At 36.9% G+C, this 25,421-nt stretch overlaps 1 protein-coding gene across 1 annotated transcript in view; it reads right to left on the bottom strand.

Annotated features, from left to right (window-relative positions):
• Positions 1–1,300: 1,300 nt before the first annotated feature.
• LOC131364167 (uncharacterized WD repeat-containing protein all2124-like) overlaps positions 1,301–25,421 on the bottom strand; it is a 33,768-nt gene continuing 9,647 nt past the window's right edge. The window contains exons 3-11 of the mRNA XM_058407287.1: positions 6,443–6,527; positions 6,221–6,350; positions 4,788–5,010; positions 4,590–4,698; positions 4,447–4,478; positions 3,115–3,214; positions 2,424–2,489; positions 2,255–2,347; positions 1,301–1,892 (exon numbers count right to left, since the gene is read on the bottom strand). Coding sequence (XP_058263270.1) covers positions 1,746–1,892; positions 2,255–2,347; positions 2,424–2,489; positions 3,115–3,214; positions 4,447–4,478; positions 4,590–4,698; positions 4,788–5,010; positions 6,221–6,350; positions 6,443–6,527 — 985 coding nt within the window. The 3' untranslated portion in view covers positions 1,301–1,745. The remainder of the gene's footprint in view (positions 1,893–2,254; positions 2,348–2,423; positions 2,490–3,114; positions 3,215–4,446; positions 4,479–4,589; positions 4,699–4,787; positions 5,011–6,220; positions 6,351–6,442; positions 6,528–25,421) is intronic.

The raw sequence follows: 25,421 nt of genomic DNA, 5'->3' as shown, positions 1-25,421 counted from the left end.
CAAAAAAAAAAAAAAACTCGAGTGTGGGCAAAGGTATTTAATATTCCTTATTATTATGAGATTATTCTTAATTAAATGTACGATTACTCATCTTGCTTTTAAGGTGCATTTGCACATTTCAAGCTGTAAATTTTCTTACTCTACTGGCAGATGAAAGAGCAGGTCTAGTGGATTTCTACTGCAGCTGGTTTGGCCAGGGTGGCATGCTAAAGTGTGATTTATAGAGGAAAAATAAAATGAAACAAATAACACTGGTACTTAGCACAAGCAAGAAAAAACTATGTTGTAAAAAAAAATGTAAATGTACACAGAGTAAAACAGGGGTGGCTCAAGTGGTTAAAGCTGTGGGTTGTTGATCGGAGGATTGGGGTTCAGCACCACCAAGCTCCACAGGCAATTGAGCAAGTCCCTTACAGGGGTGCTGTACCATAGCTGCCCCTTCGCTCTGACCCCGTCAGAGGTCCTCAGCTATTCCACTGGAATTCCACTGTGCTATAATGTATGTGTGGTGATAATGGAGGCTTCATTCCCTCAATTCTTCTAAATACTGACTGTCAGACTTTAGGTGTTGTCTCTGAGGACGTTGTTAAATTATTGATCATTATTTTAGGTATTGTACAAATTTGGATGCAATTGAGGAATTGATTAAAGGGTCAAGGAAGCCTTCAGAAATGGGGAAACAAGCTAAACCAGATAGAAAAAACAAGATCCAGACAAAGTCAGAACCGGGAGATCAAGAAGAATCCATCACAGTTGCAGGACTGAGACTCTGCAGTGAGAATGTTTCATTACAGGGCAGGAGTCTATGAATGAGAATGTGCTGCTTGTAACTGCTTCAGCAGAGATGATTATGGTATTTAAACTAGGTGACTTTAAAAAGCATAATCAGCATAAACACGAAACAACACCAAATCAGCTGTGAAGTCCAAAATAGAAATAAATAAAATTTGTTAAGAAGAGCTATTTCTTAGATATTATGTTTCTTATGATTTTATCTGTAGATCTGTTTGCTCGCTCTACCATTTTCTCTGTTTATTATCTCTGCCTCTGGTTTAAAGTTTCCTTAATTCCAAAGCTGTTATGAAAATCCTCAGGAGGCAGGAGATAAATTCCCGATTTATTACTGTTCATATCTCTGTCTGGAACTGAGCAACCAGCAGATGTACTGTGATTTATCAGTGGACAAGTGGAGATGGGCAGTGGTGTGTAGTGGTTAGAATATCTTGAACAATGTAGGTAAATTTCATTTTAACAGCATTCGGTATGAACAGATGCTCTAGAAAGAACATTTCAGATGAACTTTAATGGCATGAATGCAACAGTACAGTATTAAATCTTAAATACTATCAGAACCATAGTAATGGGAATCAGAACCAACTACAGACAGGTAAGATCAATAACCATAACTGTGTGAGAACGAGAGCGAATAACCAGCCAGATTGAAATCTTCAATATTCACAAGCTTGTGGCCAGAAAAGATGGCTTCAATATCAATGTCAAAGTGTCTGAGGCAGAGACTCAACAGTGCAAATGAATGAATTGGGTTTTTTTTACTGTAGGGATTCATTTTTAGGGTGGGTGGCTACCTGATAAGAAATTACTGTGTTTATACTAAGACTGGACATTAAGATTCATTTAAATGATCAACCTGGCAACTTTGGATGATCAGTGTGAAAAAATCATGTTTGGCCATAACTACTATCAAAAGCTATTTATAATATTTCTGAGTCTTTTAAGTCATTAAGTCATACAGTATTCTTTTTTCGATGATCCATGCTCAGTAGGAAGACTTGGTCTCCGGAGGTGGCTGCTATAAGCCCTGCCCACTTCCCAGATGGACAGATGGAGGAACTGAATACAGCAGAGGGCAAGTCAAACAACCGTGACTTCACCTGAAAGAGAGAGAGAGAGAGAGAGAGAGAGAGAGAGAGACTATAAACAAGTAAAAAGTATGAGTGGTTCTTAACTCAATAGAAAAGAACAATAAAAGAATGATACAAGAGGAAGTATAAGAAGAATAAAACATGGGGACGTGCCTTAATCGGAAAATAATCGACGCTGTTACTCAGTATTTTACTAAAGCAGTAGAAAACAGAAGATCTCCTACAGATAGTGTCCTAATCCTAACTTCTGAATAGGACAGATTTAATCTCACTCTGCAAAAATCCTACACAGGTGAAATGCTGGAGTGCCAATATTTTAAGCATCTGTTAGAAATCACAGATTAGCATGGCAATGGTTCAGTGATACACACCGTTAGAGTGTGGCGATCGAGGATCCTCAGTGCGTTAGCACGACCTCCTGCTGCTACTATATGATCACATTCCATCCACTGGCACGTGTACATCTGTGATTAGTTGATGAGAGAGATACTATTCAGTAATAATGTGTGTGTGTGTGTGTGTGTGTATGTGTGCACTCACCATGCTGTCTCCAAGTGGGTCAGGTGGAACACTGGTCACTTTCTTGCCTGAGCTGTAATCCCACACCTAATTTTAATAAAGAATGCATTTAATATAAAGACTGATTTTGTAGCTTATTTTGTAGGTGACTGTATATTTTAGGTAAATCTGCCAGTCACATATTAGCTCTGTTAGCAGAACTAATAGCTGACGACTCACTGTTTGTATTATTGCGATGTTGTTAGCTTGTTTATCTTATTTAATGCCAGGCTGCTGAGGGTGAGTTAAACTAACTGTTAAACAGGTCAATGTGTGAGCACTGATGTAGTAACAGCGCTACTGGGTAAATTTTCTTCCTCAGGCAAGACACTCCAGGAAGAAATGATGCTTTTTGGTCATGTCAATCATATTTTCTTTAGGATTTTGAATCACCTGACTGTGTTCTTTTAAACTATAGCAATAAAAAGTGTCAAGGCCTAAGAGTAGTGTGTTCATGATGCTGAAGAAGGTTTCAAGCTCCGCCCACATGAACTCAATTCTGTATAGCTTGAGTCGTTATGACTGATGTCATATTTCCTTTACAAGCCTTACTGATGTTCAATTTCCTTTACAAGCCTTTCCTTTGCAAGAATTTTTGTCATCAAATTAAGAAGCTTTTTGCACTGCATGGATTCTGTAATTAGTCCTTATCTTCCCTGAGGGTGAAATTTACCTCCAAGGTGGTGTATTTTCTCCAGGAACCAGACAAAATCTGATTCGTTGAGGGGTCAATGTGAAGGGCGTCGCCACACACATGTGGACCATAGAGCATTCTAATTAGAAGTTAAAACTTTGTTAAAAAATGTATTAGCACATATTAACAGTGGCATTACACTCAATACTCCAACGGTGATTATTTTCCCATAATTTTCTATAATAATTATACCTATATAATATCCAGTGGGGGGCTGTGCATTTTGACATCATTATGACGCCACAGCAATTAAATCAACCGTTAAATAGCAAAGTGAAAAAGAAATTAGGCTACAGTATTTCACACCTCACAAGTCAATTTTATTACAGTCTGAAAATGCATTTGTAAGGATGTCTGGGACCAAATCAATTTCTTCTCCTCTGTCAGCCATTGTGAGTTAAAATATATATATTTTATTTAGTTTGTGCGGTTCGTTGCCTCTGACTACTACAATTATCAATCAAAGGACGGGAAATTGCTGACGTAATCGTATGCCTGCTAGATGGCCCCAGTGACGCCAACTCGAAATCTGACTGGTTAATGTAATGTTAAGCTACAGGCGCCTGCACTATTGATTCTGAAGGCCTTAAGGCAGATTTCTTTCACCCTGGCAACACATGATGTCAGCCACTGACTGAAATATGATTGGATAAATACTCTTATCATAAATATACACTACTGGAAGCAGCACAACCAAGAGAAAATCTATGAAATGTAGAGAATAGACTATTGGGAATAATTTAATACACATTCATGGAAAAATATATTAAATATATTAAAATGCAAGTCAGTGATTCAGATCACTGCTGATTAGGCCAGCAGAGAAGGCCTTGCTGGCCCTGACGGCCCACCACTGATAATATCTAAATATAATAATATATATTATTATAATTATTTCCCATTATTATCCCAGTAGATCTCTCTTATACCACAGCATTTTTTTCGTAAAAAAGTCATTTTTTAAAATTCATTTCTACTTAGTTGATGAAGTGGAAAATCTCAAGAAAAATGTTAGTTCCTCTTGTCATACATTATTACAGCTACAAACAGTCATTCCCTCACCATGCTTGTTATGTTAGAAACCTTTGTTACAAAGCGCTGACACTGGATTGGAGACTCCTTCCATAAATTATTCCAAACAGAATCACCATTTTTTAAATAATATCTGTTTGTGAATGTTCACCATTCAAGGCCCTGTATTATGATTTCTCCCTTTAGGCTGTGCCTTTGTTTATATTTAATGTATGTAGAATAACTATGACAAATGTTTAATTTCAATAATATATATTAAGTTGAATATAAATACTGTACCTGACTGCATGTTCCTGTCTGGTGTCCCAAAACTTATAACAAACAAACAAAAAGACCATGTGATTATTTTACTGATTACAGACCCTTAATATAAGACACTGTACTGTGAGTGCTAATGAAGCATAAAAGAAATGATCCTTCACTTGAATAGTGTTGTCCCATCCTCCTGAAATGAACTCTGTCTCTCTCTCGGGATGAAACGTCACAGCAAAGACACGTGAGCTGTGGCCGTCCATCACCGTCTTCATCGCGCTGAGGAAAGTTGAGAAAATCAGACACATAATGTCACAAGATGAATAGCAAATGCATGGCATGTTGCATGATGGGAAACTGGGTTGTACCTGGACCAGCAGGTCTGTATTCTCTGGTGTGTGTTGAGATCGTAGAGATGGATGACTGAGTCAGAGCCACCGGTCACTGCTTGTTCCCCAGAGGGAGAAATGGACAGACAGAGGCTCTGCCTTTTCTCTTCTCTGTCACTTTTACCAATATGCATTGTTTCTTTCAGCCACCACACACACTGCCGGCCCCACACGTACCAGCACCTCACATATCCACTGGCATCTGGAATAGAGAGAGAGAGAGAGAGAGAAACCAGCCCAATGTGAGAACTGGAACACCCCCTTTGAAAAACACACCCACAGCATGATCACTACATCACCATGGACTACAGTCAAAGTTTAGAAACATCATAAAGATGATCCAGATATAGATAGATTTATCTACTATCTATCTATCTATCTATCTATCTATCTATCTATCTATCTATCTATCTATCTATCTATCTATCTATCTATCTATCTATCTGTCTGTCTGTCTGTCTGTCTGTCTGTCTGTCTGTCTATCTATCTATCTATCTATCTATCTATCTATCTATCTATCTATCTATCTATCTATCTATCTATCAGGTCTTTTTCAGGTTTTTATATATGCAGTGTAACTGGGGGCATCATTCTTGTTATTGTAATAGAAAATTAACACAAGGAGGCCCAAATCTGTGGAGGCTTTGTATCTACATCCACATTTCAATTTCACTCTCCCTTACTGTCCAGGGTCACCTGCCAAGGTTTTATACAATTACAGACACTGGTCCAGTGAGACTACTGTTAGGGAAAAAAAAGTCTTGTAAATTCGACATTCCCTTCTTCTGAATGCTCAGGTCTCGGTGCACTGACTCATAACCTGGTTATAAACTGATTCAGCTCTTTTAAAATAAAACCCTACAGGTATTAAGGGGTCTGTAAACCAAGAGCTGAATGTAATTCTCTAATATAAGAGAAGCAGGCTATGTATTTTTCTCTTGCTTATATCGAAAACAGGACCTAAATTAAATGTTGTTGATCTCTACGTGTGTGAGGGGTCACCACAGTGGACCAACTGGTCCACACAACAACGTGGCACAGGTTTTATGCCAGATGCCCTTCGTGATGCAACCCCCCCATTTTTATCCGGGCTTGGGACCGGCACTATACTATACTATATTATACTATACTATACTATACTATACTATACTATACTATACTATAATATAATATAATATAATATAATATAATATAATATAATATAATATAATATAATATAATATAATATAATATAATATAATATAATATAATATAATATAATATAATATAGTTTAATTATAAATAAATAAGAAAATTATATTCTTGCACCCTTTTTGTTAGCAGACCTATACATTGTGATTCATATCACACATCATGAAAAAAGTCTTCAAGTAATGAGTGTTGAAATGTGTGTGTGTGTAAGTTGTTCTCACAGGTAGCCAGCAGGATGCTATGTGCTTGGCTGGTGTGTGTGAAGCTCAGGCCGGTGACAGGCAGAGAGCAGACAATGCTATCTAGGTCTCTCAGAGTGTGAAGCAGTTCCCCTTTGTCAGCGCTGTAGACCTTTAAACACACAAAAAAATAACACTCAGTGTATCTGATCTCCATCTTTGTTAGACCAAGCACACATACACACACGCAGAAGGTGTTTGAACCTTGATGGAGCCGTCAGTGAGTCCAACGGCGAGGAGAGTCCCGTCATCACTGAACCGACAGGTCATGACCTCACAGCTGCACTGTCTGGAACAGAATAGAGGATGTGGATGAGTCCCAAATGAGACAACTTCTTATAACAAGTTATTACAACAGTATCAGTGTGTGCTGGTGTGTATGTACTCAGTCACAAAGTACTGAGTCAAAAGAATTCATCTTAACTTTGCACTATTGTCAGCTACCCTCTGACCCTCTGATCAGAATCCAGAATTTAACAGAACTGTGCTATAAATAATATCTGAGCTCTACATAAATCTGGCCAAATAAATACAAAAGCCCACTAGTTCTTGTTAGAATAGGTTTTACACATTTTAGAATTTGGGACATTTCTTAACATTCTAGTAAGCACATTATCTAGACCTAAACTAGATCTTCTTCTATTATCACCAAAAGTGACTCTTTAAAGCAGGAGTTTGCGGCCAACTGTCCCGATGACCCTCCGCTACTTGTTGCCTTTTAAGTAACAAAAAAAGGCTGGAGCACCTCTGTTTTATCTTTAGCAAATTTCTGGGCCAGAAAAATGTGAACACAAAAACCTGAGTCACTACATGATGATTTTCATATCTGGAGTTTTCCGAGGTGACTTTATTGTTGGTAACTCTATTAAAGATCTAGCAAAATAAATGATTACTTTACGTTGAAAGTAATGTTACAAAATGCAACTTTAAATATATATTATAAACTGTGATTTTAAAGTCACAACTGCACCTTTAAAGTAATGTTACAAACAGTACATTTAATGCAACATTACAATTTACAACTTTAAAACATTGTAAACGGCATCTTTGAGATAACAGGACAAACTGTGCCTTAAAGTAATATTACAAACTGCACCTTGAATGCAACGTTGGGAACTGCACCTATAAAGTAATATTACAAACTCCTCCTTTAATGCAATATTACATACTGCATTATAAAGTGCACCTTTAATGCGGCATCACAAACACCAAATTTTAAGCAACTCTAGCAACCTAACAGCACCTCTAAACCAACAGTACAAACTGTACCTTAAAAGTGGCATGACAAACACCATGTTTAAAGTAATGTTAGAAATGGCATCTATAATGCAACATTACCTACTGCAATGTTACAAACTGCACCTTTAGAGTAACATTACAAACTGGACAATTAAAGTGAAATTGCAAACTACACCTTTAAAGCTATGATACAGACTGCACCTTTAAAGCAATGTTACAGACTGCACCATTAAACCAGTGTTACAAACTGCACCTTTAAAGCAATGTTACAGACTGCACCTTTAAAGAAATGTCACAAACTGCACCTTTAAAGCAATGTTACAGACTGCACCTTTAAAGCTGCAGTGTTACAGACTATGTTACAGACTGCATATTTAAAGCTATGTTACAGACTGCACCTTTAAAGCAATGTTACAAACTGCATTAAAGCAATGTTACAGACTGCACCGTTAAAGGAATGGTACAGATGGCACCTTTAAAGCAATGTTACAGGCTGCACCTTTAAAGAAATGTCACAAACTGCACCTTTAAAGCAATGTTACAGACTGCACCTTTAAAGCAATGTTACAGACTGCACCTTTAAAGCTGCAGTGTTACAGACTATGTTACAGACTGCATATTTAAAGCTATGTTACAGACTGCACCTTTAAAGCAATGTTACAAACTGCATTAAAGCAATGTTACAGACTGCACCGTTAAAGGAATGGTACAGATGGCACCTTTAAAGCAATGTTACAGGCTGCACCTTTAAAGCTAGAGGTTACAGACTGCAGCCTAAAAGATATGTTGCAAACTGCATCTTTAAAGCTATAATACATACTGCACCTTTAAATGAATGTTACAGACTGCACCTTTAAAGCAATGTTACAGACTGCACCTTAAAAGCTATGATACAGAATGCACGTTTAGAGCAATGTTACAGACTGCACCTTTAAAGCTATGTTACAGACTGCACCTTAAAAGCAATGTTACAGACTGCACCTTTAAATCTATGTTACAGACTGCACCCTTAAAGCAATGTTACAGACGGCACCTTTAAAGCAATGTTACAGACTGCACCTTTAGAACAATGTTATAAACTGCACCTTTAAAGCAATGTTACAGACTGCACCTTTAAAGCTATGATATAGACTGCACCTTTAAAGCTATGATATAGACTGCACCTTTAAAGCAGTGTTACAGACTGCACCTTTAAAGCAATGGTACTGACTGCACCTATAAAGCTATGATACGGACTGCACAATTAAAGCAATGTTACAAAGTGCATTAAAGCAATGTTAGAGATTGCAACTTTGAAACAATATTAGAGAAAGCACCTTTACAGCTATGTTACAGACTGCACCTTTAATGCAATGTTAGAGAGTGCACCTTTAAAGCAATATTACACACTGCAGCTTTAAAGCTATGTCACAGACTGCACCTTTAAAGCTATGTTAAAGACGGCACCATTAAAACAACGTTACAGACTGCACTTTTAAAGCAATGTTACAGAGTGCACCTTTGAAGCAACGTTGCAAACGGCACATTCAAAGCAATTTTACAAACTGCACCTTTAAAGCAATGTTACAGATGGGACCTTTAAAGCAATGTTACAGACTGCACCATTAAAGCAAGGTTACAGACTGCAACTTTTACGCTATGATACAGACTACACCATTAAAGCAATGTTACAGAATGCACCTTTAAAGCAGTGTTACAGACTGCACCTTTAAAACAATTTTACAGACTGCACGTTTAAAGCAATGTTACAGACTGCACCTTTAAAGCTATGTTACAGACTGCACCTTTAGAGCAATGTTACAAACTGCACCTTTGAAGCAATGTTACAGACTGCAACTATAAATCTATGATACAGACTGCACCTTTAAAGCAGTGTTAAAGACAGCACCTTTAAAGCTATGTTACAAACTGCACATTTAAAGCAATGTTACAGACTGCACCCTTAAAGCAATGTTACAGACTGCACCTTTAAAGCAATGTTACAGACTGCACCTTTAAAGCAATGTTACAGACTGCACCTTTAAAACAATGTTACAGACTGCACCTCTAGAGCAATGTTACAGACTGCACCTTTAAAGCAATGTTACAGACTGCACCTTTAAAGCAATGTTACAAAGTGCATTAAAGCAATGTTACAGACTGCACCTTTAAAGCAATGTTACAGACTGCACCTTTAAAGCAATGTTACAAAGTGCACCTTTAAAACAATGTTACAGACTGCACCTTTAAAGCAATGTTACAAAGTGCATTAAAGCAATGTTACAGACTGCACCTTTAAAGCAATGTTACAGACTGCACCTTTAAAGCAATGTTACAGACTGCACCTTTAAAGCTATGTTACAGACTGCACCTTTAAAGCAATGTTACAGACTGCACCATTAAAGCTATGTTACAGACTGCACCATTAAAGAAATGTTACAGACTGAACCTTTAAAGCTATGTTACCGACTGCACCTTTAAAGCAATGTCGCAAACGGGACCTTTAAAGCAATGTTACAGATGGGACCTTTAAAGCAATGTTACAGACTGCACCATTAAAGCAACGTTACAGACTGCAACTTTTACGCTATGATACAGACTACACCATTAAAGCAATGTTACAGAATGCACCTTTAAAGCAGCGTTACAGACTGCACCTTTAAAACAATTTTACAGACTGCACGTTTAAAACAATGTTACAGACTGCACATTTAAAGCTATGTTACAGACTGCCCCTTTAAAACAATGTTACAGAGTGAATATTAAAAGCAATGTTACAGACTGCACATTTAAAGCAATGTTACAGACTGCGCCTTTAAAGCAATGTTACAGACTGCCCCTTTAAAGCAATGTTAGAGAGTGCATATTTAAAGCAATGTTACAGACTGCACCTTTAAAGCAATGTTACAGACTGCAGCTTTAATGCAATATTATAGACTGCACCTTCAAAGCAATGTTACAAACGGGACCTTTAAAGCTATGTTATACACTGCACTTTTAAAGCTTTGTTACAGACTGCACCTTTAAAGCAATGTCAGAAAGTGCACATTTAATGCAATGTTGCAGACTGCACCTGTAAAGCTATGTTACAGACTGCTCCTTTAAAGAAATGTTACAGACTGCACCTTTAAAACAATGTTACATACGTCACCTTTAAAGCAATATTACAGACTGCACCTTTAAATCTATGATACGGACTGCACTATTAAAGCTATGTTACAGCCTTCAACTTTAAAACAATATTACAGACTGCACTTTTAAAGCAATGTCGCAAAGGGCACTTTTAAAGCAATGTTACAGACTGCACCCTTAAAACAATGTTACAGACTGCACCTTTAAAGCTACGTTAGAGACTGCACATTTAAAGCAATGTTACAGACTGCACCTTTAAAGCTATGATACGAACTGCACAATTACAGCAATGTTACAGACTGCACCTTTAAAACAATGTTACAGACTGCACCTTTAAAACAATGTTACAGACTGCACCTTTAAAACAATGTTACAAACTGCACCTTTAAAGCTATGTTAGAGACTGGACCTTCAAAGCAACGTTACAGAGTGCACCTCTGAAGCTATTTTACAAACTGCACCTTTAAATAAATGTTTCAGACTTCACCATTTAAAGCAATGTTACAGACTGCACCTTTAAAGCCATGATACAGACTGCACCATTAAAGCAAGGTTACAGACTGCACCTTTATAACGAAGTAACAAACTGCACCTTCAAAGCAATGTTACAGACCGCCTTCAACTTTAAAACAATATTACAGACTGCACTTTTAAAGCAACGTTGCAAAGGGCACCTTTAAAGCAATGTTACAGACTGCACCCTTAAAACAATGTTACAGACTGCACCTTTAAAGCTAAGTTAGAGACTGGACATTTAAAGCAATGTTACGGACGGCACTTTTAAAAGAATATTACAGACTGCACATTTAAAGCAATGTTACAGACGGCACTTTTAAAGCTATGTTACAGACTGCCCTTTTAAAGCAATGTTAGAGAGTGCATATTTAAAGCTATGTTGCAGACTGCACCTTTAATGCAATGTTACAGACGGCACCTTTAAAGCTATGTTAAAGACTGCACGATTAAAGCTATGTTACAGACTGCACCTTCAAAGCAATGTTACAGAGTGCACCTTTAAAGCAATGTTACAGAGTGCACCTTTAAAGCAATGTTACAGACGGCACCTTTAAAGCTATGTTAAAGACTGCACCTTCAAAGCTATGTTACAGAGTGCACCTTTAAAGCAATGTTACAGAGTGCACATTTAAAGCTATGTTACAGACTGCACCTTTAAAACAATGTTACAGACAGCACCTTTAAAGCTATGTTACAGACTGCACCTTCAAAGCAATGTTACAGAGTGCACACTTAAAGCTATGTTACAGACTGCACCTTTAAAACAATATTACAGACTGCACCTTTAAAGCTATGTTACAGACTGCACCTTTAAAACAATGTTACAGACTGCACCTTAAAAGCTATGATACAGACTGCACGTTTAATGCAATGCTACAGACTGCAGCTATAAAGCTATATCACAGACTGCACATTTAAAGCAATCTTACAGACTTCACCTTTAAAGCTATCTTACAGACTGCACCTTTAAAACAATGTTACAGACTGCACCTTAAAAGCTATGATACAGACTGCACGTTTAATGCAATGCTACAGACTGCAGCTATAAAGCTATGTTACAGACTGCACCTTTAAAGAAATGTTACAGACTGCACCTTTAAAACAATGTTACAGAGTGCAACTTTAAAGCAATGTTACAGACGGCACCTTTAAAGCAATGTCACAGACTGCACCTGTAAAGCTTTGTTACAGCCTGCACCTTTAAAACAATATTACAGACTGCACCTTTAAAGCAATGTTACAGACGGCACCTTTAAAGCAATGTTACAGATAGCACCTTTAAAACAATGTTACAGAATGCACCTTTAAAGCTGTGATACGGACAGCACAATTAAAGCAATGTCACAGACTGCACCTTTAAAAGAATATTACAGACTACACCTTTAAAGCTATGTTACAGAGTGCACCGTTAAACAAATGTTACAGACTGAACGTTTAAAACAATATTACATACTGCACCATTAAAAAATGTTACAGACTGCACCTTTAAAGCAATGTTACAGATTGACCCGTTAAAGCAATGTTACAGACAGCCCCTGTAAAGCTATGGTACAAACTGCACCTTTAAAGCAATGTTACATACGGCACCTTTAAAGCAATGTTAAATACAGCACTTTTAAAGCAATGTTACTAATTGCACCTTTAATTTAATGTTACAGACTGCACATTATAAGCTATTTTACAGACTGCACCTTTAAAGCAATATTATAGACTGCACCTTCAAAGCAATGATACAGAGTGCACCTTTGAAGCTATTTTACAAACTGCACCTTTAAATAAATGTTTCAGACTTCACCATTTAAAGCAATTTTACATACGGCACCTTCAAAGCAATGTTACAGACTGCACATTTAAAGCAATATTACAGACTGAACCTTTGAAGCTATGTTACAGACTGCACCTTTAAAACAATGTTACAGACTGAACCTTTAAAACAATATTACAGACTGCACCTTTAAAGAAAAGTTACAGACTGCACCTTTAAAACAATGTTAAAAACTGCACCTTCAAAGCAATGTTACAGACTGCACCTTTAAAGCTATGATACAGACTGAACAATTAAAGCTATGTTACAAAGCGCATTAAAGCTATGTTACAGACTGAACCTTTAAAACAATATTACAGACTGCACCTTTAAAGAAAAGTTACAGACTGCACCTTTAAAGCAACGTCGCAAACGGCACATTTAAAGCAATGTTACAGAGTGTACCTTTAAAGAAATGTTACAGCCTGCACCTTTAAAGCTATGTTACAGACTGCACCTTTAAAGACATGTTACAGACTGCACCCTTAACGCAATGTTACAGACGGCACCTTTAAGGCTAAGTTACAGACTGCACATTTAAATCTATGATACAGACTGCACCTTTAAAGCAGTGTTACAGACTGCACCTTTAAAGCAGTGTTACAGACTGCACCTTTAAAGCAGTGTTACAGACTGCACCTTTAAAGCTTTGTTACAGACTGCACCTTTAAAGCAATGTTACAGACTGCACCTTTAAAGCAACGTCGCAAACGGCACATTTAAAGCAATGTTACAGAGTGTACCTTTAAAGAAATGTTACAGCCTGCACCTTTAAAGCTATGTTACAGACTGCACCTTTAAAGACATGTTACAGACTGCACCCTTAACGCAATGTTACAGACGGCACCTTTAAGGCTAAGTTACAGACTGCACATTTAAATCTATGATACAGACTGCACCTTTAAAGCTTTGTTACAGACTGCACCTTTAAAGCTATGATACAGACTGAACAATTAAAGCTATGTTACAAAGCGCATTAAAGCTATGTTACAGACTGAACCTTTAAAACAATATTACAGACTGCACCTTTAAAGAAAAGTTACAGACTGCACCTTTAAAGCAACGTCGCAAACGGCACATTTAAAGCAATGTTACAGAGTGTACCTTTAAAGAAATGTTACAGCCTGCACCTTTAAAGCTATGTTACAGACTGCACCTTTAAAGACATGTTACAGACTGCACCCTTAACGCAATGTTACAGACGGCACCTTTAAGGCTAAGTTACAGACTGCACATTTAAATCTATGATACAGACTGCACCTTTAAAGCTTTGTTACAGACTGCACCTTTAAAGCAATGTTACAGACTGCACCTTTAAAACAATGTTACAGACTGCACCTTTAAAGCAACGTTATAGACTGCTCCCTTAAAGCAATGTTGCAATTGGCACCTTTAAAGCAATGTTACAGACTGCACCTTTAAAACAATGACACAGACTGCACCAATAAAGCAATGTTACACACTGCAGCTTTAAAGCAATATTACCAATTGCATCTTTAAATCAAAGTTACAGACTGTACCTTTTAAGCAGTGTGACAGACTGCACCTTTAAAGCTATCTTACAGACTGCACCTTTAAAACAATGTTACAGAATGCACCTTTAAAGCAATGTTACAGACTGCACCTTTAAAGCAATATTACAAACTGCACCTTTAAAACAATGTTACAGAATGCACCTTTAAAGCAATGTTACAGACTGCACCTTTAAAGCTATGATACAGACTGCACCTTTAAAGCTTTGTTACAGACTGCACCTTTAAAGCAATGTTACAGACTGCACTTTTAAAACAATATTACAGACTGCACATTTAAAGCTATGTTGCAGACTGCACCTTTAATGCAATGTTACAGACGGCACCTTTAAAGCTATGTTAAAGACTGCACGATTAAAGCTATGTTACAGACTGCACCTTCAAAGCAATGTTACAGACTGCACCTTCAAAGCAATGTTACAGAGTGCACCTTTAAAGCAATGTTACAGACGGCACCTTTAAAGCTATGTTAAAGACTGCACCTTCAAAGCTATGTTACAGAGTGCACCTTTAAAGCAATGTTACAGAGTGCACATTTAAAGCTATGTTACAGACTGCACCTTTAAAACAATGTTACAGACAGCACCTTTAAAGCTATGTTACAGACTGCACCTTCAAAGCAATGTTACAGAGTGCACACTTAAAGCTATGTTACAGACTGCACCTTTAAAACAATATTACAGACTGCACCTTTAAAGCTATGTTACAGACTGCACCTTTAAAAAAATGTTACAGACTGCACATTTAAAACAATGTTACAGACTGCTCCTTTAAAGCTATGTTACAGACAGCACCTTTAAAGCTATGTTACAGACTGCACATTTAAAGCAATGTTAGAGAGTGCACCTTTAAAACAATGTTACAGAGTGCAACTTTAAAGCAATGTTACAGACTGCACCTTAAAAGCTATGATACAGACTGCACGTTTAATGCAATGCTACAGACTGCAGCTATAAAGCTATGTTACAGACTGCACCTTTAAAGAAATGTTACAGACTGCACCTTTAAAACAATGTTACAGAGTGCAACTTTAAAGCAATGTTACAGACGGCACCTTTAAAGCAATGTCACAGACTGCACCTGTAAAGCTTTGTTACAGCCTGCACCTTTAAAACAATATTACAGACTGCACCTTTAAAGCAATGTTACAGACGGCACCTTTAAAGCAATGTTACAGATAGCACCTTTAAAACAATGTTACAGAATGCACCTTTAAAGCTGTGATACGGACAGCACAATTAAAGCAATGTCACAGACTGCACCTTTAAAAGAATATTACAGACTACACCTTTAAAGCTATGTTACAGAGTGCACCGTTAAACAAATGTTACAGACTGAACGTTTAAAACAATATTACATACTGCACCATTAAAAAATGTTACAGACTGCACCTTTAAAGCAATGTTACAGATTGACCCGTTAAAGCAATGTTACAGACAGCCCCTGTAAAGCTATGGTACAAACTGCACCTTTAAAGCAATGTTACATACGGCACCTTTAAAGCAATGTTAAATACAGCACTTTTAAAGCAATGTTACTAATTGCACCTTTAATTTAATGTTACAGACTGCACATTATAAGCTATTTTACAGACTGCACCTTTAAAGCAATATTATAGACTGCACCTTCAAAGCAATGATACAGAGTGCACCTTTGAAGCTATTTTACAAACTGCACCTTTAAATAAATGTTTCAGACTTCACCATTTAAAGCAATTTTACATACGGCACCTTCAAAGCAATGTTACAGACTGCACATTTAAAGCAATATTACAGACTGAACCTTTGAAGCTATGTTACAGACTGCACCTTTAAAACAATGTTACAGACTGAACCTTTAAAACAATATTACAGACTGCACCTTTAAAGAAAAGTTACAGACTGCACCTTTAAAACAATGTTAAAAACTGCACCTTCAAAGCAATGTTACAGACTGCACCTTTAAAGCTATGATACAGACTGAACAATTAAAGCTATGTTACAAAGCGCATTAAAGCTATGTTACAGACTGAACCTTTAAAACAATATTACAGACTGCACCTTTAAAGAAAAGTTACAGACTGCACCTTTAAAGCAACGTCGCAAACGGCACATTTAAAGCAATGTTACAGAGTGTACCTTTAAAGAAATGTTACAGCCTGCACCTTTAAAGCTATGTTACAGACTGCACCTTTAAAGACATGTTACAGACTGCACCCTTAACGCAATGTTACAGACGGCACCTTTAAGGCTAAGTTACAGACTGCACATTTAAATCTATGATACAGACTGCACCTTTAAAGCAGTGTTACAGACTGCACCTTTAAAGCAGTGTTACAGACTGCACCTTTAAAGCAGTGTTACAGACTGCACCTTTAAAGCTTTGTTACAGACTGCACCTTTAAAGCAATGTTACAGACTGCACCTTTAAAGCAACGTCGCAAACGGCACATTTAAAGCAATGTTACAGAGTGTACCTTTAAAGAAATGTTACAGCCTGCACCTTTAAAGCTATGTTACAGACTGCACCTTTAAAGACATGTTACAGACTGCACCCTTAACGCAATGTTACAGACGGCACCTTTAAGGCTAAGTTACAGACTGCACATTTAAATCTATGATACAGACTGCACCTTTAAAGCTTTGTTACAGACTGCACCTTTAAAGCAATGTTACAGACTGCACCTTTAAAACAATGTTACAGACTGCACCTTTAAAGCAACGTTATAGACTGCTCCCTTAAAGCAATGTTGCAATTGGCACCTTTAAAGCAATGTTACAGACTGCACCTTTAAAACAATGACACAGACTGCACCAATAAAGCAATGTTACACACTGCAGCTTTAAAGCAATATTACCAATTGCATCTTTAAATCAAAGTTACAGACTGTACCTTTTAAGCAGTGTGACAGACTGCACCTTTAAAGCTATCTTACAGACTGCACCTTTAAAACAATGTTACAGAATGCACCTTTAAAGCAATGTTACAGACTGCACCTTTAAAGCTATGTTACTGATTGCACCTTTAAAGCAATGTTACACACTGCACCTTTAAAGCAATATTACAAACTGCACCTTTAAAACAATGTTACAGAATGCACCTTTAAAGCAATGTTACAGACTGCACCTTTAAAGCTATGATACAGACTGCACCTTCAAAGCAATGTTACAAACTGCACCTTTAATGGCATGTTACCGAAAAGCACCTTTAAAGCAATCTTACAGACTGCATCTTTAAAGCAATGTTAAAAGCTTTACCTTCAAAGAAATGTTACAGAATGCTCCATTAAAGCAATCTTACAGACTGCATCTTTAAAGCAATGTTAAAAGCTTTACCTTCAAAGAAATGTTACAGACTGCACCTTTAAAGCAATCTTACAGACTGCACCTTTAAAGCTATGTTACAGACTGCACCTTAAAACAATGTTACAGACTGCACCTTTAAAGCTAGTTTACAGACTGCAGCTTAAAAGCTAAGTTACAAACTGCACCTTTGAAGCTATGTTACAAACTGCACCATTAAACCAATGTTATAGACGGCACATTTAAAGCAATATTACAGACTGCACCTTCAAAGCAATGTTACAGACTTCACCTTTAAAGCAATGTTATAGACTGCACCTTCAAAGCAATGTTACAAACTGCACCTTGAAAGCTGTTACAGACTGCACCTTTAAATCAATGTTTCAGACTGCACCTTTAAAGCAATGTCACAAACTGCACCTTTACAGCAATGTTACATAGTGCACCTTTAAAGCAATGTTATAGACTGCACCTTTGAAGCAATCTTATAGACTGCACCTTCAAAGCTATGTTACAGACTGCACATTTAAAGCAATCTTACGAACTGAACCTTTAAAGCAATCTTACAGAATGCATCTTTAAAGCAATGTTACAAATGGAACCATTACAGCAATGTTATAGAATGCACCTTTAAAGCAATGTTACAGACTGCACCTTTAATGCTATGTTACAGACTGTACCTTCAAAGCAATGTTACAAACTGCACTTTTAATTGAATGTTACAGACTGTACCTTTAAAGCAATCTTACAGACTGAACCTTTAACGCAATGTTACAAACTGCACCTTTAAAGCAAAAGTTACAGACTGCACCCTTAAAGCAATGTTACTGACTGCACCGTTAAAGCTATGTTACAGACTGCATCTTTAGAACAATGTTACAAACTGCACCTTTAAAGCAATGTTACAGACTGTACCTTTAAAGCTATGACAGACTGCACCTTTAAAGCAGTGTTATAGACTGCACTTTTAAAGCTATGTTAAAGACTCTACTTTTAAAGAAATGTTACAGACTGCACCTTTAAAGCTATGACATAGACTGCACCTTTAAAGCAGTGTTATAGACTGCACTTTTAAAGCTATGTTAAAGACTCTACTTTTAAAGAAATGTTACAGACTGCACCTTTAAAGCTATGTTACAATCTGCAGCTTTAAATCAATGCTACAGACTGCACCTTTAAAGCAATGTTACAGACTGCACCTTTAAAACTGTTACAATCTGCAGCTTAAAATCAATGTTACAGACTGCACCTTTAAAGCAATTTTACAGACTGCACCTTTAAAACTATGTTACAATCTGCAGCTTAAAATCAGTGTTACAGACTGCACCTTTAACGCAATGTCACAAACTGCACCTTTAAAGCAATGTTACATACTGCACCTTTAAAGCAATGTTACAGATTGCACCTTTAAATCTGTTACAGACTGCACCTTTAAATCTATGATACAGACTGCAACTTTAAAGCAGTGTTACAGACTGTACCTTTAAAGCAATCTTACAGACTGCAAGTTCAAAGCTACGTTAAAGACTGCACCTTTAAAGCAATCTTACAAACTGAACATTTAAAGCATTCTTACAGAATGCACCTTTAAAGCAATCTTACAGACTGCAGCTTAAAAGCTATGTTACAGACTGCACGTTCAAATCAATGTTACAGACTGCACCTTTAAAGCTTTGTTACAGACTGCTCCTTTAATGCTATGTTACAGAATGTACCTGTAAACCAATGTTACAGACGGCAACTTTAAAGCTATGTTAAAGCCTGCAGTTTTAAAGAAATGTTACAGACTGCACCTTTAAAGCAATGTTATAGATTGCACCTTTAAAGCTATGATACGGACTGCACAATTAAAGCAATGTTACAAAGCGCATTAAAGCAATGTTACAGACTGAACCGTTAAAACAATATTTCAGATTGCATCTTTAAAGCTATGTTACAGACTGCACCTTTAAAGAAATGTTACAGACTGCACCTTTAAAACAATGTAACAGACTGCATCTTTAAAGCAATCTTACAGACTGTAGCGTTAAAGCCATGTTGAAGACTGCACCTTTAAAGAAATGTTACAGACTGCACCTTTAAAGCAATGTTACAGATTGCACCTTTAAAGCTATGTTACAGACTGCATCTTTATAACAATGTTACAGACTGCACCTTTAAAACCATGTTACAGACTGCACCTTTGAAGCAAAGTTACAGACTGCACCTTTGAAGCAAAGTTACAGACTGCACCTTTAAAGCAATGTTACAGACTGCACCTTTAAAGCAATGTTACATACGGCACCTTTAAAGCAAGGTTACAGACTGCAGCTTTAAAACAATGTTACACACTGCACCTTTAAAGCCATGTAACAGACTGCACCTTCAAAGCATTGTTACATACTGCAACATTAAAGCAATATGACTAATTGCACCTTTAACGCTATGTTACAGACTGCACACTTAGAGCAATGTTACAAACTGCACCTTTGAAGCAATGTTACAGACTGCACCTTTAAATCTATGATACAGACTGCACCTTTAAAGCAGTGTTACCGACTGCACCTTCAAAGAAATGTTACAAACTGCACATTTAAAGCAATGTTACAGACTGCACATTTAAATCTATGATACAGACTGCATGTTTAAAGGAATGTTTCAAACTGCACCTTTAAAACTATGATACAGACTGCACATTTAAAGCTATGTTACAGACTGCACCTTTAAAGAAATGTTATATACTGCACCTTTAAAACTATCTTACAGACTGCACCTTTAAATCAATGTTACAGACTGCACCTTTAAAGCAATGTTACATACTGCACCTTTAATGCAATGTTATACACTGCACCTTTAAAGCAATCTTACAGACTGCACCTCCAAAGCTATGTTACAGACTGCACCTTTAAAGCAATCATACAAACTGAACCTTTAAAGCAATCTTACAGAATGCACCTTTAAAGCAATCTTACAGACTGCACCTTTAAAGCAATGTTACAAACGTAACAATTACATCAATGTTATAGAATGCACCTTTAAAGCTAGGTTACAGACTGCAGCTTAAAAGCTATGTTACAGAATGCACTTTCAAATAAATGTTAGACTGCACGTTTAGAGCAATGTCACAGACTGCACCATTAAAGCAGTGTTACAGACTGCACCTTTAAAGCTATTTTACAGAATGCATCTTTACAGCAATGTTACAGACGGCACCTTTAAAGAAATGTTATAGAATGCAACTTCAAAGTAATGTTACAGACTGCACCGTTAAAGCTATGTTACAAACTGCACCTTGAAAGCAATCTTAAAGACTGCACCTTTAAAGGTATGTTACAAATTGCACCTTTAAAGCTATGATACAGACTGCATATTTAAAGCTATGTTACAGAATGCACCTTTAAATCAAAGTTAGAGACTGCAACTTTGAATCAATGTTACAGACTGCACCTTTAAAGCAATGTTACAGACTGCACCTTGAAAGCAATCTTAAAGACTGCACCTTTGAAGGAATGTTACAGACTGCACCTTCAAAACAATGTTACAAACTGCACCTTGAAAGGAATGTTACAGACTTCACCTTTAAAGCAATGTTACAAACTGCAACATTAAAGCAATGTTACAGACTGCACCTTTAAAGCAATATTACAAACTCCATGTTTGAAGCTGTTACAGACTGCACCTTTAAAGCTATGTTACAGACTGCACCTTTAAATCAATGTTGCAGACTGCACCTTTAAAGCAATGTTACAGACTGCACCTTTAAAACTATGTTACAATCTGCAGCTTAAAATCAATGTTACAGACTGCACATTCAGATCAATATTACAGACTGCACCTTTAAAGCAATATCCCAGACTGCACCTTTGAAACTATATCACAGATTGCACCTTTAGAGCAATGTTACAAACTGCACCTTTAAAGCAATCTTACAGATGGCACCTTCAAATCAATGTTACTGACTGCACCTTTAAAGGTAGGTTACAGACTGCAGCCTAAACGCTGTGTTATAAACTGCACCTTTAAAGCTATGTTACAAACTGCACTTTTAAAGCAATGTTACAGACTGCACTTTTAAAGCAATGTTACTGACTGCACCTTTAAAGGTAGGTTACAGACTGCAGCCTAAACACTGTGTTATAAACTGCACCTTTAAAGCTATGTTACAAACTGCACTTTTAAAGCAATGTTACAGACTGCACTTTTAAAGCAATGTTACTGACTGCACCTTTAAAGGTAGGTTACAGACTGCAGCCTAAACACTGTGTTATAAACTGCACCTTTAAAGCTATGTTACAAACTGCACTTTTAAAGCAATGTTACAAACTGCACATTTAAAGCAATATTACAGACTGCACCTTTAATGCAATGTTACAGACTGAACATTTAAAGCAATGTTACAGACTGCACATTTAAAGCTATATTACAGACTGCACATTTAAAGGTATGTTACAGAGTGCACCTTTAAAGCTATGTTCTAGACTGCACATTTAAAGCTATGTTACAGACTGCAGCTTTAAGGCAATGTTAAAAAGTGCATTAAAACAATATTACAGAATGTACCTTTGAAGCTATGTTACAGATTGCACCTTTAAAGCTATGTTAAGGACTGCACCTATAAGGCTATGTTACAGACTGCACCTTTAAAGCTATGTTACCAACTGCACCATTAAAACAATGTTACAGACTGCACCTTTAAATCAATGTCACAGACTGCACCTTTGAAGCTATATCACAGACTGCACCTTTAAAGTAATGTGACAGACTGCAACATGAAAGCTATATTATACATTGCACCTTTAAAACTAGTTTACAGACTGCATCTTTAAAGCTAGGTTCCAGACTGCTGCTTAAAAGCTATGTTACAAATTCCACGTTTGAAGCTATGTTACAAACTACACCTTTAAAAAAATGTTATAGACTGGACCTTTAAAGACTGAACCTTTAAAGCTATGTTACAAACTGCAGCTTAAAATCAATGTTACAGACTGCACATTTAAATCAATGTTACAGACCGCACCTTTAAAGCAATGTCACAAACTGCACATTTAAAGCAATGTTACATACTGCACCTTTAAAGCAATGTTACATACTGCACCTTTAAAGCAATGTTACAGATTGTAGCTTTAAATCTATGTTATAGACTGCACCTTTAAATCTATGATACAGACTGCACCTTTAAAGCAGTGTTACAGACTGCACTTTTAAAGCAATCTTACAGACTGCAAGTTCAAAGCTACGTTAAAGACTGCACCTTTAAAGCAATCTTATGAACGGAACATTTAAAGCATTCTTACAGAATGCACCTTTAAAGCAATCTTACAGACTGCACCTTTAAAGCAATCTTACAGACTGCACCTTTAAAGCAATGTTACAAACGGAACCATTACAGCAATGTTATAGAATGCACCTTTAAAGCTAGGTTACAGACTGCAACTTAAAAGCTATGTTACAGACTGCACGTTTAAGTCAATGTTACAGACGGCACGTTTAAGTCAATGTTACAGACTGCCCCCTTAAAGCACTGTTACAGACTGCAGGTTTAAAGCAATGTTACAGACTACACCTTTAAAGCTTTGTTACAGACTGCAGTTATAAAGCAATCTTCCAGACTGCACATTTAAAGCTATGTTACAGACTACTCCTTTAATGCTATGTTAAAGACTGCACCTTTAAAGCAATGTTACAGACTGCACCTTTAAAGCAATCTTACAGACTGCAGCTTTAAAGCTATGTTAAAGAATAAAACTTCAAAGCAATGTTACAAACTGCACCTTTAAAGCTATGTTACGGACTGCACCTTTAAAGCAATGTTACAGACTGCACCTTTAAAGCTATGTTACAGACTGCACTTTTAAAACAATGTTACAGACTGCACCTTTAAAGCAACGTTACAGACTGCACCTTTAAAACCATGACACTCACTGAACCATTAAAGCAATGTTACAGACTGCACTTTTAAAGCAATGTTACAGACTGCACCTTTAAAGCAATGTTACAAACAGAACCATTACAGCAATGTTATAGAATGCACCTTTAAAGCTAGGTTAAAGACTGCAGCTTAAAAGCAATGTTACAGACTGCAGGTTTAAAGCAATGTTACAGACTGCACCTTTAAAGCTTTGTTACAGACTGCAGTTTTAAAGCAATCTTCCAGACTGCACATTTAATGCAATGTTATAGACTGCACCTTTAAAGTTATGTTACAGACTGCTCCTTTAATGCTATGTTAGAGAGTGCACCTTTAAAGCAATGTTACAGACTGCACCTTTAAAGCAATGTTACAGGACAGCACAATTAAAGCACTATTACAAAGCGCATTAAAACAATGTTACAGACTGAACCGTTAAAACAATATTACAGATTGCACCTTTAAAGCTATGTTACAGACTGCACCTTTAAAGAAATGTTACAGACTGCACATTTAAAACAATCTTACAGACTGCAGCTTTAAAGCTATGTTAAAGACTGCACCTTTAAAGCAATGTTACAGACTGCACCGTTAAAGCTATGTTACAGACTGCACCTTTAAAGCAATCTTACAGACTGCAGCTTTAAAGCTATGTTAAAGACTGCACCTTCAAAGCAATGTTAAAGACTGCACCTTCAAAGCAATGTTACAGACTGCACCGTTAAAGCAATGTTACAGACTGTACCTTTAAAGCTATGTTACAGACTGCACCTTTAAAACAATGTTACAGACTGCACCTTTAAAACAATGTTACAGACTGCACCTTTAAAGCAACGTTACAGACTGCACCTTTAAAACAATGTTGCAAACGGCACCGTTAAATCAATGTTACAGACTGAACCTTTAAAACCATGACACACACTGAACCATTAAAGCAATGTTACAGACTGCACCTTTAAAGCAACGTTACAGACTGCACCTTTAATGCTATGTTACAGACTGCACCTTCAAAGCAATGTTACAGACGGCACCTTTAAATCTATGTTAAAGACTGCACTTTTAACGAAATGTTACAGATTGCACCTTTAAAGCTAGGTTACAGACTGCAGCTTTAAAGCTATGTTACAGACTGCACCTTTAAAGCAATGTCACAGACTGCACCTTTAAAGCCATGATACAGACTGAACCTTTAAAGCAATGTTACATACAGCACCTTTAAAGCAATGTTACAGACTGCACCTTTAAAGCAATATTACAGACTGCACCTTTAAAGCAATGTTACAGACGGCACCTTTAAAGCAATGTTACAGACTGCACCTTTAAAGCAATATTACAGACTGCACCTTTGAAGCTATGATACAGACTGCACCTTTAGAGCAATGTTACAAACTGCACCATTAAAGCAATGTTACAGACTGCACCTATGAAGCTATGATACAGACTGCACCATTAAAGCAATGTTACAGACTGCACCTTTAAAGCTATGTCACAGACTGCACCTTTAAAGCAGTATTACAGACTGCACCTTTAAGGCTATCATATGGACTGTACAATTAAAGCAATGTTACAAAGCGCATTGAAGCAATGTTACAGACTATACCTTTAAAACAATATTACAGAGTGCACCTTTAAAGCAGTGTTACAAACTGCACATTTAAAGAAATGTTACAGACTGCACCTTCAAAGCAATGTCACAGACTGCACCTTTAAAGCCATGATACAGACTGCACCATTAAAGCAAGGTTACAGACTGCACCTTCATACCGATGTAACAATCTGTACCTTTAAATCAATATTACAGACTGAACCTTTA

This window comes from Hemibagrus wyckioides, linkage group LG13 (genome assembly GCF_019097595.1).
Source record: "Hemibagrus wyckioides isolate EC202008001 linkage group LG13, SWU_Hwy_1.0, whole genome shotgun sequence".
Classification (NCBI taxonomy): domain Eukaryota; kingdom Metazoa; phylum Chordata; class Actinopteri; order Siluriformes; family Bagridae; genus Hemibagrus; species Hemibagrus wyckioides.
The sequence above is the reverse complement of the archived record's forward strand: the minus strand, read 5'-3'. Positions and strand labels throughout refer to the sequence as shown.